This window comes from Sarcophilus harrisii, chromosome 1 (genome assembly GCF_902635505.1).
Source record: "Sarcophilus harrisii chromosome 1, mSarHar1.11, whole genome shotgun sequence".
NCBI lineage: Eukaryota > Metazoa > Chordata > Mammalia > Dasyuromorphia > Dasyuridae > Sarcophilus > Sarcophilus harrisii.
In genome coordinates, this window is record NC_045426.1 from 403,435,156 (window position 1) to 403,453,380 (window position 18,225).

Sequence of the window (18,225 nt, forward strand, 5' to 3'; positions counted from 1 at the left end):
TAAAAATATACTTTGAAAATATTTAACAAAAGAAATAAAAATACCATAAAACATAGATGATATTACATCTTAAAACTGTCAGTATGTGACCCACAGGTTCTTTATGTATGGTTTAGTGGTTTCTATATTATATTCAGTTTGACGCCTACTTTCTTCTAAAGTAGGACTTGTTAAACTTTTTCCACTTGTGACCCCTTTTTCACCAGAGAAATTTTTATATGATTCTCAGATATATAAGCATATAAGATAAGGATACAAATCAAACATTTACCGAAAGTAAATTTATTTTAAAATAATTCTTTGGTATACATATAATTTTATTATTTAGTATACATATTATTTTTTGGTATACATTTCATTTAGTATAATGTATTTATTAAAGATGAAAACAAATTTGCATACTAAGATGGATGTGCTTATTTATTTTTACATAAAGAATTAAATCTTGATGGAATATTTGATACCTTTTCTGTTGCCAAATTTTTCACAACCCTCACATTTAGTCATGTGACCCCATGTACGGCTACAACCCACAGTTTAAGAAGCTTTTCTCTAAGCAAACTTTCTAAGACTGTAAATTGAAGGGTTGGTACCAGACTACCTTGGTAAGATGAGTTTTCCCATCCAAGAGGCTCCCATGTCTTTGAAATCACAGAGCCAATCCCTATCTGTATAATCTATAATGACAGTTTTTTATATCAGTATACTAAATTAATTCATTTGTTATTTTAACATGCTGCTTTTTTGAAACATTAATATATGAACATTTTAATAATTGATATTTCTAAGTTGAACTGAAATTACTGAAGCTGAAACAAATTCCAGGGTTTCTTTTGCCCCACCTAAGCTGTATCATTTAATTGAAGGACAGAAATTTCATTGCATATTTTGTCAGCATTATTTCATCTACATAGCTACACCCTACATAAAAGCTTAGCAATTTGGCACAGTTCTCCCCCTGGTGGCTTTACAACAGTAATCATTTTTTTAAGTCATTCCTTCATTGCTCTTTTCATGAATAAACACTGCTTGATTAATCATAAGCAAATATATATTTCATGTTTGGTTTAGTTCAAATAGATACCTTCATAAATACACATATAGTTTTGTAAAATATTTTTAAATGTTTGAATGTAGTTTGATGTCCAATTTGAAAGAGAAAACATAGAAACAATTAGAAAGTTCAACTTTTTACATATTTTTGAAAAATATTTTACAGCTGGAAGAAAAGTGAAAAAAAATTAATAAAATTATAATTTGTGCCATTAAAATTTAAGTAGATGGGGAGAAGAAAATTTATAAGAAATCCTATAAATTAGATTATTAACTAAGCTAGTGGATTATTAAAAAATCAAACAAACAGAAGAATCAAAAGTCACAGAGTCAAAGGTCAAGATATTCAGATTTGACACAGGATAAAAAGAAAAGTCACTTGAGAATAGGTTATTAAATTTACGTAGTCAAATTGTCAGTGATGTAATATGGAGGGATGGTAAGATTGAGAAATTAAATTGTTACTAATGAAAAATTTATCAAAGGAAATTTTCACTTTAGCCATAACCATATTTGATTGTAGAGACCAAGAAGTACTATGTATTGTGTGTATATAGTAAATTATTTGATGCTCAAAAGGTATCTATGCAATATTCAATGTTTTCTTCTTGAATTAAAATGTTCAAAATCTTGTTTTATTACAGGAGATACAACAACGGCATGGACTAGCCAACTCCATTTCTTCATACCTTATTAAGCCTGTCCAGCGAATAACAAAATACCAGCTCCTCTTAAAAGTATGTACAATGATATTTGGATTATAGACTTTTCTGAACTATATATTAGATCACAAAGCTCCCTTCTACTATTTTAATATTTTACTTCAGTTTATATTCTATAATGTTTCTCAGAAAACTGGAAAGACAAAATATTAGTTGTGTATTTTTAACAAATTTTATTAAAACTAATCATTTGCTAGTTTCGGACTTTATGCCTTGTTTATAGGTATTAACTTCTATCAAGGCTAACCATTTTTCTTAGAACATAGTTGTCTGTGTTTGTCTGTTTGTTTATTTATTGTTATAAAGCTTTTTATTTTCAAAACATATGCATGGATAATTTGACAACATTGACCCTTGTAGCCTTGTGTTTCAGATTTTCTCCTCCTTCCCCCACCCCTCCCCTAGATGGCAAGCATTTCAATATGTGTTAAACGTATTAAAAATATATGTTAAACCCAACAGAACATAATTATCTGTAAGAACAAAACATATGCAAATTGTAATCCACAAATTTCCCAAGAATTTAATATGACAGATGGATTAGAATAAAATTCATATCATCAGTACATAGTTCTAGATGTATAGAAATAATTTAAAATGTATTAAATGTTGAATCACTTTAGTCATGTCTGACTCTGTGACTCCCCCATATGGAGTTTTTGTTTGTTTTTTGCTGAGGCAATTGGGGTTAAGTGATTTTCCCAAGGTCACACAGCTAGGAAATGTCTCGGGCCATTTTGGAATACAGGTCTTCCTGACTTCAGAACTGGTCCTCTATCCACTGCACCTACTAGCTGCCCCTTATGGGGTTTTCTTGCCAAAGACACTAAAATGGTTTGCTGTTTCCTTCTCCAGCTCATTGAGGAAACAGAGTTAAGTGCTTTGCCTAAAGTCAGTCAACTAGTAAATTACTGATCAAGTCAGATTTGAACTCAGAAAAATGAGTCTTCCTGACTCCAGGCTTTGTACTTTATCCATTGTGCCAGCTAGCTGCCTCATATTAATAAGTTGATTATGAATTCTGCTAGGTTTTTTCATATATTGAAAATTATACGTATTATAGTTTTATGAAACAGACTTTGGGAGAAATATTTTTTATGAGGAAAAAGTAATTACAAAAATGGATAAATGACTAGTAGAAGCAAGCAATCCTCATAATCCCACTATATGATTTTAGCTTCTCAGTACTGAGGCATGGACTGAAGATAAGACAGTGGAAGAGATGCAAAGAGGGCTCTCTAAGGAGCAGGAAGAAGGGCACAGTTAAAATTTATATGTAAAAATATGTCCTTCAGACTTTAGTGATTCTATTTTTTATTTTAAAAAAAAAGGTAGTAATTTTTTGTCTCCTTATTTGTTATTTCGGTAAAGAATATTTCATATAAATTCTCACTTAGTCAAATAATTTTAATTTCTTTTTATTCTTAAAATTGATTTTGTGCTCCTTAATGTTTTAACAAGGTAATATTTTTTTTAATTATTTGAATTTCTTCCAAAAAGGGTTTCTGGCAATAAAGTTAATGTTATTAACTTAAAATTAGGATATTACAACAGCTTTTTAAAGCTATTTTAAATTTTATTTACATATTTAATTATGTAAAATAATATATATGTGCCATTTGGTTAAAAATAATCTTGTTTTTCAGTATAGTTAAATGACTTTTTCTTCTATATTGTATTAATAGTCTTGGATAAGGAATCAAGAGACTTAGTTCAAATCCTGGTTCTGCTTCTATTTTCTATTAGAGGGCTTGTCTTTGGGTCCCTCTTGTCCTCAGTTTCTCCTTTTATAAAATGATACTGATAGATCAGGTGATCTTTAAAGACAAGCTTTTAATTCTATGATCTTGTGACCTAGTGTGGAAGTGAGAGTATTATACAAATCTGCCTCATGCTTTTGTCTTCCTTCCACCACGTTCATCATTAATAATAATGATAATTCTGGAAGTACTTTTCATTATTGATGATGGTGGTGATGATGGCAACAGTAACATAGTGTAACAAAGAAATGTCACCTTCATTTGTATTCCCTCTGACACATATTGACAGTGTGATTTCTTCCCTCCTACCCCCTCAGTCAGGCAATTCTGACAGACTAGATAAGTCACAGAGAAAGGTGCTGATTGTCATTAATAACAAAAGTCTTTTACTGCTTATTGCTGTTTCCTACACTAGTGAAATAAATCACCAATCTGACAAATAACAACAGCAGCAACAATAATAATGGAAGAAAATGAATTGATAATATATTTGTGGAATTAACAGAATATGGACTTCTGTTGCTTTATTGTTCACTATAATGTGATGTTCCCATTGGAAAATCTGAAATGTAATTTCACATGAGTATCCCAAGGAAAATCTTAGTTTAAACTTTGAGTTTTTCTTAGAAAAAATAAACACTACACAAAGTGAATCACCTTCACTGTGGAAACTCTTGCAATATTAATATTATTGGGGCATCTTAATGACAGTTCTAAATCCAGATCCATGATTTCATTGGTGGTAGGAACTCCCAATAAATTAATTCTCTTTCCTAATTCAGATCTACAGCTGTTCTGCAACTTTTAATTTTACAGAGTTTTAATTAAGTGAATTGCCTAGGATCATATAGCCAATACAGGTCAGACATAGCATTTAATATGTTTTCCATGATTTCACATAAATAACTGATATTACATTGCTTGCCTTCTCCATAGATGGAGAGACTGGAGGGAGGAAGAGAATTCAGAACTTGAAATTAGTTTAATTGGATGCTTAAAAAATAAATAAATGATAAACAAAGTAAACAATAAATTCACTAAAGGTCTTTCTTACTCTGAGGAATAACCCCAATCACCATCCTGGGCTGTGTCTTTCTACAATAGTGTTTCAATTCATCAAAACTAAAGATTGTTGGTAGAGCATTTTCGGGCAATATCCATGGCTCTCATTTTTTTATATCCTTTCCTTGAGAACCTGTTCAATACATGTCAGTTCATGATTATTGATTTTCTATAGGAGCTGCTCACCTGCTGTGAAGAAGGCAAAGGAGAAATTAAAGATGGCCTTGAGGTGATGCTCAGTGTGCCAAAGCGAGCCAATGACGCCATGCATCTTAGCATGCTTGAAGGTGAGAGACACTGTATGATATCTATATTTATATGAGTCACCTGGAAAGGAATGTTCTGAATTACTGGAAATCTGGAGCTAATATTTATTACTTGGCCTAACTTTTAGCTTTGTGATTTTATTGTGGTTTTGATTTTTGCTCATTTTACACTTTTAAGCTGGAAGGAACTTTGGCATTTTCTGTTCCAACCTTTTCCTCCTTTCCCCCCACCCCCCCAGTACTGTAAGGAATCCACTCTTTTCCTCCCCCATCTCCCATCCTCTGGTTGAACGTTTTATTTAAAGATAGCCACTTCTTAAACTTTTATTTACCCTACAAAGACGTGTTAGTCTGGTCATACTGGGTTTTCTGATACTTGACCTGAGAGTAGATTTATATTCTTCAGAGCAAAGTGCTTTTTTCCTCCCTCATATACTAGTGTGGTAGCATGGGAGCTGCACAGGAGCCCATTGGTTAAGCTCTGCCTAGAATGTCAACAACAATCTTAAAAGACTACTTCATCTCTTCAGTTTGCTCTTTTTAGAAACGGATCAAGAATTCTGAACAATTTGGGAATTTGTTTTTCTTATCTGTGCCTATTTGTTGTTAGAAGTTTGCCTTTTCTTTTTTACAAGTGGGAATAAAGGGAAAAAAGTGAATAAGTAAATGAAAAAAATATTTAATTTTTCAAAAAAAGCATTTGACCTAGTAGTGATGTAAGACTGCCTTATATGGGGAAACATCTCTAAAAAGATACTTAGGCAGAAGAGTCTAAAGAGATTACATTTATTGCTACTTATAACCCTGCTTTGACCAAAGATATAGTGCTTTTTAATTTATCTCTCACTGGCAACTCAGATTGAATCCTGTGGATAAGCAACACATTTTCCCATTAATGATTTTGTCAAATTTACCTAAAAAGGTTCATCATTTCTTATGACATAGTTATAGGAAATCCCCAGATGAGGAACCATCCTCTGCTGATAGAAGTTGATAGCTTTGAGAGTTCTCTAGAGAACTAAATGAAGTGACCCACTCAGAGTACCATAGCCACCATGGGTCAGAGATGTCTGGTCTTCTACCTATGGGTGCCCCTATGCCATCCTATGCTCAATGTAATTTTTAAAAAGTATTCTCAAATGTTATTTCTGTATTACCTCATTTAATAAATCATAACCATAAAGTTTCCATTTCTTCCAGCACATAGTTCCATGTTAAAAACAAGTTAATGTAAGGTAGTGTATTTTTGATATCTAACTTGAAACATAGAAGTTGGATATGGGAATATTCATATCCATTAGAAACTTAATTGTATAAATGGAGGAAAATTGGAAAAGTAAATCCAGGGTAATTTCAGAAGAAAGAAAATACTAACAACAAGGGACGTTTCCTGAAACCCTTTAAATTTTAGGCTAAGAAGCTTGCTCCTATAGACATTGGAAAGCAGTTGAAGAATTTTGAATTTGGAGTCAATGATTTGTACAAAGTGATGTTTTAGGAAGATCGCCATCCTTCCTATACATAGTTACAAGAGTCAGATGAAGAGCTAATTGATTGATTGACATTCAACAAATAAATCTTGTAAGAGAGGAAAACTTACACATGTAAGGTATATGCTAAAACTAAAGTTTTTCTCCTTAAGAATTATTAGCTTTTAGTGTCATGTATGTTAGTGTTGACTTAGATGAGAAATGCAGTTAGCTATCTAATTAAGTTAGTCTCCTACAGTGCATATCCAATTTAATTGTTCTCAATGTGTTTATTTTCTATGGATTGTTACTCATTTTTAAGCGGGATATGAAATAGACTTGGACTGGAGATAGATCAATTACCAAGTTATTTCCTCCCTGAACAAAAGCAGCTATCATCACTTATTGGTTCTATGAAAATAAACATAAACAAAAAGATGTGATGGAGAGAAGGAAGGAAGGAAGAAAAAACAAGAAAGGAAAGAAGCAGGGAGGAAAGAAGGAATAAAAAAGGGAAGGAAGAAAGAAAGGAAAGAGGTATGAAAGAAAAAGGAAAAAAGGATGGAACTATGTGTTAGATGCTTTACAAATATTACCTGAGTTTCTCCTCACAATAACCCTAGAAGGTAGATGCTATTATAGGCACAGAAAAATTAAATGACTTACCTAATATCACTCAGCTACTTAGAGGGCTTTTGAATTCAGGTCTTCTTCAGTGCAGGCCTTCCATCTATTGTACTATCTAGCTTATGTTATAACAAGAGATAAAAGGTAGTTTAAGGGGAAGAGATTTTAGCAGCTGTTGGTAGGTATATTAAAAGTCTTTAAATAATATTTTTAAAACCTTTATGTTTGACATTTCTTACTTTTTTCTTTCCAATTCATTTGTCTTTCTCCTCCTCCCCCTCCATTTTTCAGGGTTTGATGAGAATATTGAATCTCAGGGAGAACTTATCCTTCAGGAATCCTTCCAAGTCTGGGACCCAAAAACTTTAATTCGAAAGGGTCGGGAGAGGCATCTCTTTCTTTTTGAGATGTCCTTAGTATTCAGTAAGGAGGTGAAAGATTCCAGTGGAAGAAGCAAGTACCTTTATAAAAGCAAACTCTTTGTAAGTATAGTTATCCAGAATGCTAATCTTGAAGCCTAAATATAAAAAGTTTATTATATGTTATAACATATGTTATGTTATAGATAAAGAACAAAAACTTTTTTTAGTTGGTTTAATTTCTCAAATATTCCTAAACTTTAAATCATCTTTTAAAAACTATTTTCATATCTCCATCACTGCAATTTTCTAATACTATCTGGCTCACTAGAGGGCTCTCATATACAATTTTGTGAAAAACCAAAGTTAGAAACTTGCTTTCCAGTGTTCAGAGAATATTTACTAAGATTATAGGAAAACATTAAAATCACAAATCTCAGAATATCAAGGAACTGTAGAATCCAAGATAGCCAATCCCTTCTTTTTATAAATGAGGAAACTGAAGGAAATTATCTTACCCACAATTTCAGAGGTAGTATTTGAACCTAAGTTTTTTGATACCACTTTAAACCATTTTCTGCCCCATGTCACATTTAACTTAGTTTATCAAACAAGCCATATTACTGTCTGATTCTTTTTTTACGTATTTATTCACTTTTCATGAATTAACAGAAAAATTTTTACAGACTGTCTCATTATAGAATTTTTCTCATCAGTATATACTTTCAACAGACACACATGGTGCCCTTTTTTCTTAGTAGTTGAATGGTAGGAATAATAATATTAATAGTATTAATATTTTAAGATTTTTCATCTTTTCCTAATAACCATATACTTTCTTCAAAATGTCTGTCATCCATGGTAGATTCTAAGTTTTTGTTTTTGTTTTTTCCTGGCTCATTTATGTTGAAATCAACATATAATTGTCCTGGGGGCTTAGATGTAAATGGGAGCTTTATTCATCAATTTTGTTAGAGAAAATACAAAGAATAAAATTTGGTTTTGTGTTTTCTTCTTTCTTAGGGTCGCTAACACTGGTTCACACATCCTGGATGTGTGGATTTTTGACAAATTGAATCATCATTATGTATTTAAACCAAGATATTTTATACACACACACACACACACACACACACACACACACACACACATTTATTATTCAAAATCACAGAGTAATAGTTGTTCTTAATACCTATGAGTTATCTTAATGACATTCAAAGAGTCAAACATTCTACAACTCACAAGCTCAAATACATAATTTTTGTGCAGTTTCATCAGGCTTATTCCTTTTGGCAATGTCAATTTACAGAATAACTTACATCATTTTAGATCACATTCCAACTGGAAAAGAAAAAGCAACGTTACTGAGTAGTAATTCACTTTGAGTTCCTTGGCTTTAAAACAGTCCCTTAAGACGAAGCTAATATGTTTTAGAAGCCAATACATCTTCATTTAATTTATTTTGTATTTTAGGATTCCCTCAGAGTTCACCTCCAGGACTGTAGATTGTGACTCACTTCCTTTTGTTGGAAGAGAAGAAATATAGAGTTTACTTGTTTAGGAGAGGGAAAAAATACTGATAAGTTAGCACTCCAAATATAAATTAGTCAGTTAATCTACATTCTACAGATAGGAATTTAACCCTTAAAACAGCTACTGACAATTAGATGATAAAATATTTTAGGATTAGATATTCTTTAATCTAGTTTTAAGGCATGATACAAAGTTAAACCTTCAATTTTTTTGCCTTAAAAAATGGTTTTCATTAATTCTCACAATGTAAACTGATTGAGCTGCATTAAAAATTAAAAAAAATTCTGTTGTTTTGATATCTATGGTTTTCCAGATTACTTAACCTCTTCTTTCCCTGTATCTACCATCATTTTAGCTATTTTATAATTCTTCATCAACTCTCCCAAGAGTGGTCAGAGAAAATTAAAGAAAATGAAATTAAAAGTAATGGATTTAAACATTTTTTAAACCACTCTAGTAAATCAGTTGGTGAAAGAGGATGTTGAAATGTTTGGCTGAAAATTAGGATTTTATAATTTTTTTAATACACCTATATCACTATTTTCTATCATGTATATATTAAAATACTTAGATAGACCTCTGATCTTGTTAGTGCAGGTACTTTTTCCATTGTTGAAAATTAGAATTCTTGTATTTTCCACCAATTTTGATTATAGAATTACCTTTAAAATTTGCTAGTTTTGTTTGTTTGAAGTCATATATAATTGTTTCTGTATCTATTATTTTGTCTTTGTCCAGACCTCAGAACTTGGTGTTACAGAACACGTTGAAGGAGATCCTTGCAAATTTGCACTGTGGGTAGGAAGGACCCCAACTTCTGATAATAAAATTGTGTTAAAGGTATGTCAGTCTGACACTCGGAAATATGTTCAACAGTTCAGTTCAACAAATATTAAGTATTTACTGTATGATTACAAAGCTAAATATGATAAACATGATAGAACTATTCTCAAGAAACTTGTAATATACCTGGGAGAAACAACATGCAAGCAAAGACCTACAGTTCAAAGGGACAATGTGATAAATGCCAATAGATAGAGTGCTGTAAGAAATTCAGAAAGGATTCATTTCATTTAACACAAAGGATAGTGGGGAAGGCTTAATGGGAGAGTTGGCAACTAACCTGACCCTTGAAGGAAAGGGAGAGATGGGGTAGAGATTTCTTTCCTCTGATTCCTGTACTTGAGGCACTGGGGATGGTGTGAACAAAGGGAGAGGATGGAATGAGAAAAGGAGATGGCAGATAGGCCAGTTTGGCTCAAACACAGAAGATGTCATGTGGAGTAGTAGGATATAATGTTAGAAAACAAGATTGGAGCCAGATTGTGGAAGGGTCCAAATACCAGGTTCATGAGTTTATACTTTATTTTCTAGTCAATGGGGAATGTGAAGAATGGATTGGAGGGAATGGAGATAGGAATGAACAGGAATAGGAAGTTATTATAGTAATCTAGGCAAAAATAATGAGGACCTGAACCAGAGTATTTGCAATGGTAATAGAAAGGAGTGACTGAATGTAAGATAATGGAGATTGGGTCAACTTTACTTGGTCATTAATTGCACATGAGAATTGAAAATAACTGCCCAGGTTATAAATCTACATAACTGGAAGTGTGTTTATGCCTTTAACAGCAAGAGAGAAAAGCTGGGAGAAATGGGGGAAGTGGCCTTTTGCATATGTTTCATATGAAAAAATATGTATCACAATTATGTATATGCCTTTTTAAAACATTTGATTTTCAAAATAGCAGTAACTGTCTTGCTTGGAAACTTAACAATAAAACTCCTATATTGACTAAATACAACTAATGAATGGTGCTATATTTCAGTTTTGTGGGGGAAAGAGAGAGAGAATGTTCATTTTTATTTCCCTCATTTCTATACTGCTAATCAAACAGGCCTGATTTTATAGGCAATCAGAGAAGTGAGATATGGGCCTGAGACTGCAGACTTAACAAGTTGATGGATAGTTTCCCAAATGTTGACAAAGGCTCTACCCGTATGTCTGACTGGTTTGGCTACAGTGATAAAAATTGGTCATTAAGTATGCAGAGTTTCTTGATAACTCTTGGCATAAAAGGTCCTTAGCTTACTCCTTTGAGGTTATTGGAGGGAAATCACATTCTCTGTTAACTTTTCTTTTATAAAAATGAGGATAATTTCAGAGATGTTCGTTAGGATGTGGTATCAAAAGTAGCATAATTTTTTTTTCATGGATTACTGGTAAAAGTTTAGGTTTTCCTAGTCTCTTCTTGAAGAGTTATTTAAAGTCATGTCGGAAAGTGGCTTATTTAGTGAAGAACTACAAAGAGTTTTTAAAAATGCAGGTGGAGCTGTCTTCTGAGTTTTTAGAAGGGCCAGAAACTAAAGCAGCAACTCAAGGATGTCTGAGGTTGGGAAAAATATAGCTAGAGATTTATTACAGAGAAATATTGGGGGAAAAGCCAAATGCTTAATGAGCCTCCAGTGTGTGAATCAGAATTTCAGCTATTTCATATTTGACTTTAAAAAAGTTTAAAAAAAAAAAAAACTTTAGTCTTTGGTACTTTCAAGAACTTTTCTGTTGAATAGTTTCTTTAAATATGGACTGATTTTATAAGTATTCAGGTCCTCTGTGGAACTTGTTATTTTACTTAATTTTGACCAATTACATATAGGAATGCATTATATAGCAATACATATCTGGATAATCACAGAGTCAGTGGTTTGTATGATATCTCTGGCACAATGTCATTTACAAATCAGCTAACACATTGCTAAATATTAGGTAAATGTGATTTCTAAGTTTTTTGAAGTTTATGAGTATGAGTATTATGGGACCATAAACTTTACAAAGATATATAGCCATAGCTGCTTCATGTGCAGAGGCCAAGAGGGAACTATTTATGTGCATGTGTTAAAACTTATGTAGAGCCCACCCCCTGTCTTCAACTCTGGGCGAAAAGATACTTCTCTTGAAATGGTCATATGTTCTTTGATTTTAAAAAGGCATCTAGGAAATTTTTCTAGATATCATTGCCAAATATGGTGCCTTTAAGATATTATAAAAGAATCATGACACAATTCAAAAATAAGACTTCCTGTATGTTACAGAGGGTGAACAGAGTGAACATCTTCTGGGAAAGCTTATATTTTCAGAGGAACTGAATACTTTGTGCAGAATCTTTGGCAAGAGTTTCTAACTTTCTCCAAGAGAGTAAAACATAATTTTGCCCAGGGAACCTAAAAGACTCTATGATGTGAGGAAATCGTTGATAATTTCTTAACCTGAAATTCCTATGCATAGAGTTGTTATGTTTGCTTTCATAGCCAGGAAACGATGTATCTACCATTTACTTAGACCTATAGTACTATATATATAGTACTATATATAGCTTAAAACTAATCATTTGCCATTTCCTTCAGCATGTGAAACATTTTGCTCAGTTATCGAAAATGAGTCATTTCTTTATAAAATTGTTCCCCTTTTTGTTTTTACCTAATTGTTTTTAAAAATTAACATTTTATAATTGTTTCTAAATCCAATTCTTAACAAGTCCCTTTTAAATAATTGGCATTATAATTTTTCAAGACAAGCTTAAAGTTTCTCTTTTCCTGATTGTTTCCAGTCTCTGCCAAATTGTTTCTTTTTTGCCCTAACACAGATGATATCTCTTTAACTCCTGATTGTTTTCACGAGACATTCCAATTCCAGTAGATCAGAGGTTTTCGAAGTTTTTTTCCTTCTTTGACTCTCTTGAGAATACTTTTTCATGGGAGGAAGAAAGAGAGCTAGAAAAAGGGGGTGGGGGAGGTGAGATTTCAGAGAGACTAAGTGAAGAAGAGGAATAAGGAGGAAATCAAAGGCCAGCTCATTCCTTTCCCTTCATTTATTTTACTGCTATAAAGAATAAATAGTTCTATAGAACTACTTTCTGTAGTAGATGATTTTCAAAAATGATAACTGATTTTTTAAAAAGAGAGAGAGAAGGATAGACAGTTTAAAAATTGTGCTATTAGTTTTAATTTTCTTTGGGGGTATTTTTTGTTTATTTAGCAAGACCAGTTTTGTCCATTTTTATTAGCAGATATCTTTTTCTAGTTATTCATTGTCTGTTGTCCGAAATAATTTGTGACAATCATTTCTAAAAGGAATCATTTTCATGTAGTAGTGGGATAATGCTTTCCAGAAATCAATTCTTATGGGACAAAGATCTCTTATGCATATGGCAAAAAAAAAAAAAAAAAAAAGTCAAGCATGATAGGTAGGTATTTTCTCAGAGTATTTCTCTTAAGTTTTTAATGGAGCAATAAAATGATATTTTAAATTCAATCAAAGAGCAAATATGCATATTTTAATAGCCAAACAATGAACCAGTTGACAGAGCCCTAAACTAAGAGCCAGTTGGAGTGACTAGTTCTAATCCTGGGGCCATTGTTTGTTCTTTAGTGACTCATATACTGTAATGCATGTCCAGACGACCTATTCTCTGTGATTTTTATGCTGATAATAAAAAAGTCATTGATTTGGGAGCATGACAGAAGCACCCACTGTCTTTTATTGTGGATCTGAAGTATTATCTAAGTATAAAGGTATGGCCTTTGCAGACACTTAAGTAGTCTTATTTTTAGGTTGGACAGGACAGGTGATAGACACAGTGAAAGTATCATAATATTAGGTAAGCATAAGGCAAAACCTAAATCTCAGCTAAAAGCCATAGTGAATGGACTGCTGGGCCTGATCAGGAATATTAATCTTCCCACATTCAAATCTGGCCTCAGATACCCACTTGCAGTATGATCCTGGACAAGTCACTTTAATCCTATTTGCCTCAACTTATCATCTGTAAAATGAGCTGAAGAAGGAAATGTCAAGCCATTTCAATATCTTTACCAAGAAAACCCCAAATAGGGTCATAAAAAGTTAGACATTTCTGAAATGACTGTACAACTGCAAAAAAATAAAAATAAAAAATACTTTTGGCAAAGAAATGGTTAGAAATTAGAAGTTATTATCTAATCACAAAAGCAAAAACAGTTTTTGGTTGTATTGTATGGTTTTTTTGAAACAAGAAATTGAAATGGCATATATGTGTTATATGAATATAATATGTCTTGGTATATTTTAAGTTCTGGGGAGAATTATTCTGCCTCAAAATATTCATAAGTTTTTGCTTTTTAGGCTTCCAGTATAGAGAATAAGCAGGACTGGATCAAGCATATTCGAGAGGTGATACAAGAAAGAACCATTCATTTGAAAGGAGCACTAAAAGAGCCAATTCATATTCCTAAAACAGCTCCAACAGCTAAACAGAAGGGAAGAAGGTATGTGATCATTCTTAATGTGCAGAATGGCTGTCTGCATTAGAATGCAAGCAAATAAAGAATTATTTCTAGGCTCCTATTTAATTCTGTAGGTTCTACTCTTCTCCTTCCCCTCCATCACTTACTAATACCAGAGCTATCTCCAGTGTTCCTGATCTATATTGGTCACTGGACCCAGCTGGCACTGGAGGAGGAAGTGAGGCAAGTGATTTTGTACAGCCCTCCCTCACTAAAATCCAATTCTTTTGCATGTCATGGTATCACTTCCCTGATGTCATGGTTCCCTTGAAGAATAAAGGACAAAACAACAAAAACAATTTTTGGATACTTATGTGATATTGTTTGATGGGACATAAGCAATGACTATTTTCTATAGATTATGAAAGTTTTCACAATGAAGAGGTCAATATTGCATCCCCTAGAAACATGTTAAGATCATCCAAGAGTCCTTGATAAATAGAGCCATTAAAATAATGATTCAGTGATGATCACTGAAACCTGAAATGGAGACACCTCTTTCTTTACCTCCCAAAGGGATTTGCCACTGTTATGGAGGATTCTGGAACTTCTATATAAAATCCTAATATCAGAAGAATTCCATTTAGATGGTAAAATCTCCCAGATGCTCTTGTTTATTAATGACATGATACTAATTGAACTTCCTTACACCACAGATGTTAAAAAGAAGTCTTCCCAACAGTCAGCACAGAGGAACAAAAAAATTTATAAAGAATTACTGCTTCTCAAACTATAATGTACAAATGGTTGATTACTCCACTGAATTAGTCCATCAGTACATATATACAATACATATATCAGATCAACAGTGAGAGTCATTCAGAATTATAGGAAGAAGGCAGTAGGATTAATTGCATTTGGGAAATTCTTAAACACTTTAAACCATTCAAAGTGATTTCCTAAAATTAAAACCCATCTTTTTCAATACTTTTTAAATATTTCTGGTCTTGCCATGTAACTGATCTATGAAGATATAAAAATTGCTGGACATCCGAGAAGCATGGAGTGATGTATGATGAACATACAATAAAGAGGTTGTAGCGTATCACCAGTTATGACTTGTACCCTGGAAGTCATCCATGAAATGTATGACAGAGAGGTAATAGACCAGTCAATAAGCACAAAGCAAGGAGTCAAAGATAGACAGCTCCAATGCTATATTGTGACCCCTACAATATTAAAGACTATAAGTCTTTAATATTTGGGGTAGAAACTTTATGGAAAGCTTATAGAAATTCACATAGAAAAATTCTACAGGATGAGGCAGAGATAAATTATAATTTTTGTTTTTGGAGGAAGTACCATCTCCTTGACATAGATTTACCAAAGTATTCAAGTTGTTTAATACATATGGTCAGATTACCTTCTCAATTGTCACTTAAAATTATTTCTGTCCCATTTCTAGTATGGTTTTCCATTTTATGATAAAAGGATCCTTCCTGAAAATATTAACTCTTGTAGTATATATTGTAGCGTAAGGAAAAAAGTAAAATTTTTTAAAAATCTATTAATTTCCAAATAAATTATAAATGATTCAAATTGTTCTTTTTTTCTGAAGAAAAAATAACATTTCTAGTAACTAAAAGTCAATTTTATCTTCACAGGGATGGAGAGGATTTGGACAGTCAAGGTGATGGCAGCAGCCAGCCTGATACCATTTCAATTGCTTCTCGTACTTCTCAAAACACCCTGGACAGTGATAAAGTAAGTCACAAAAAGAACCACATTCAATGGTTTTCAATTATTAGTTTCCAGTGTGAGATGAAGCAACCTTTTTTCTATTCATAGATGTTTCATCAATTAAATGATCAGCATTTTAGAACCATAACTATATGCCAAACGTTGTACATGGTACAGTGGTATAGTAGTATGTGCAGTCTTTTAAAATGCTGTCAAGGTGAAAAGGTTTTAAATCTCAAGTTGTAGGAACAACTCTGCAGTTATTGCCTCTAGACAATTTTTTCTTTTGTCCTTCCCCAGATACATAAATATAAGTTAAGGAAATAGACAAGCGGAACTTGAATAATGAAATAAAGCATATTTTATTACTTTTAATTCCTTTATACCCTAGTATTTAGTTTCAGGGCATCAGGTCAATCTCAAAATGGAACAATATGAAGAAATATAGTTATTTCTTAGTATAATCCAAGAAGCATTTTAATTAGTGGGGGAGGGGACATAGAAAGGGAAAATATATTTTATGAAAAATGACAATGCATACATATGAATGAAATTTCCATTATTAACTGAGATATAGATTCCAGTTTTATAGTATCTTTCTTAAAATGTAAAAAAATAAAATAAAATACTTAATTGAAAGTATACCTCTGAAGGTGTAGAGGGAGGGAAGCGGGAATGGGAAGAATGTGGATAAAAGGAAGGATTGAATCTAGTCATTAAAGTAGAATATCTGAGTTTTATTTTTGATTATTCTTGTTAAACAAAACTTATTAATGGCCATAAGTAATATTTTCTTTGTCTAGTTTTTTCTTTTGAAACCAGCTTGCTTATATAAAGGAAAAATTTCTGCCTCACTGTCCCCTAGAAATTCACAGTGAGTCCAGTCTGTTTGAGTTTTTTGTTTTTTATTTTTTAATATAATATTTCATAGTAAAAAAGAAAGAAATTAAAGTTTTAGATTGCATAGAGAATTACACAGAGAAAAATCTAAAGTGAGTGTAGTATTTCTGGTGTAAATATGAAATATGTTTAATGCTGAAATTGTATTGTTTAAGGGATTCTTTTTGCCTCAATATAGTAGTACCTCTTACCTAGAAATTGGCCAGGATTAGCATTTCAGAACATAAGCTCTGTGCTGGAAAGAATCATGAATCTAGGTAAGGAGATATAAAAATATTCTTTTTTAGAGAGATGTTCCTTTTTAAAGACGTTCCTAGTTTTGTAATTTTTAACTGCAACAACTTAATTAGGAATCCCCTAAATTCTTATACTGGCAGATTTGACCTCCAAAAGCATGATCACATTTAGCCAAACCTATATCTTATTTTACTTTATTCAATGCCTAGTACTTTGACTTTCCACAAATGTTTCTTAGTAGTTATAATAATAACCAGAAGATAAATGACGTGTTCAGGCATAATGCACTTAGCATCTGGTATCATTTCTCTCTCTGCAGGCCCCACCTCTGGCCACTTACATACAGTGGGGAAAGTTTTTTCTCTGGGAAACATTTAAAGGAAAAATGAATGTGTGAGAATAGATTCAAGGGTCAAATGAAGTTAAATATGTGGAAAAACAGCAAAAAAGACAATAGGAAAGCAAAGAATTTTCAAAACATTAGTATGTACTGAATGACGAAATTAGAATAGGCAGGAAAACTGAGAGAGAAGACTTTGAATGTGAAAGAAACACATTTGTAATTCCAATAAACTAAGCCACTGGATAAATCACAGCAAAAGTCAAGGATGACATAGCAAAGCTCAAAGCCATAGATTCATCCTTTCACTGCTATTCCTTTTAAACTTTCTTATAGGGAACTAAGTATATTAAATCATTAAAATTAAAATTGTTTGATTATATTAAACTCAATCCTAAAGGGAAGAAGAGGCATGTTATCATCATTGCCACAAATACTTTAGCATGATAAGTGAATCTTTCTTTGTAATAGTACAATTTTCCCCTAGTGTGAAATATATACATATATTTTTATGTATATGTGTATATACATATTTACCCACACATGCACATATGTAATAAACCATATATATATATATATATATATATATATATATATATATATTATATATAATATATACACACACACACATGTACATATATATATTTTGAAAGTAGGTATGGTTTCTTTTTGAAGGAGGCAAGATAAAAGGGAATTATTAAATTAATTTATTTAATTTTTTATTATTATTAAACATTTATTGTGTTGCAGACACTATGCTAAAAACGAGAGAGAGAAAAATAGGTAAATAGGATTCACAAGGAACTTAATAAGAAAGACAAGGTATATAAAAGTCAAAGTTGGAAAGGGCTTTGGGGTGGTAAGTACAGACTGATAACCTTAAGACAACCCTGTA

The 18,225-nt window shown here is 32.2% G+C and overlaps 1 protein-coding gene across 6 annotated transcripts in view; it reads left to right on the forward strand.

Moving 5' to 3' along the window:
- Positions 1-18,225, forward strand: part of TRIO (trio Rho guanine nucleotide exchange factor) — a 276,800-nt gene that overhangs the window by 153,821 nt on the left and 104,754 nt on the right. For all 6 annotated transcript variants that reach the window (XM_031946133.1, XM_031946134.1, XM_031946135.1 and 3 more), the window contains 6 exons: positions 1,698-1,790; positions 4,773-4,884; positions 7,251-7,441; positions 9,590-9,691; positions 14,013-14,155; positions 15,778-15,877. In XM_031946133.1, the coding sequence (XP_031801993.1) occupies positions 1,698-1,790; positions 4,773-4,884; positions 7,251-7,441; positions 9,590-9,691; positions 14,013-14,155; positions 15,778-15,877 (741 nt within the window). The remainder of the gene's footprint in view (positions 1-1,697; positions 1,791-4,772; positions 4,885-7,250; positions 7,442-9,589; positions 9,692-14,012; positions 14,156-15,777; positions 15,878-18,225) is intronic.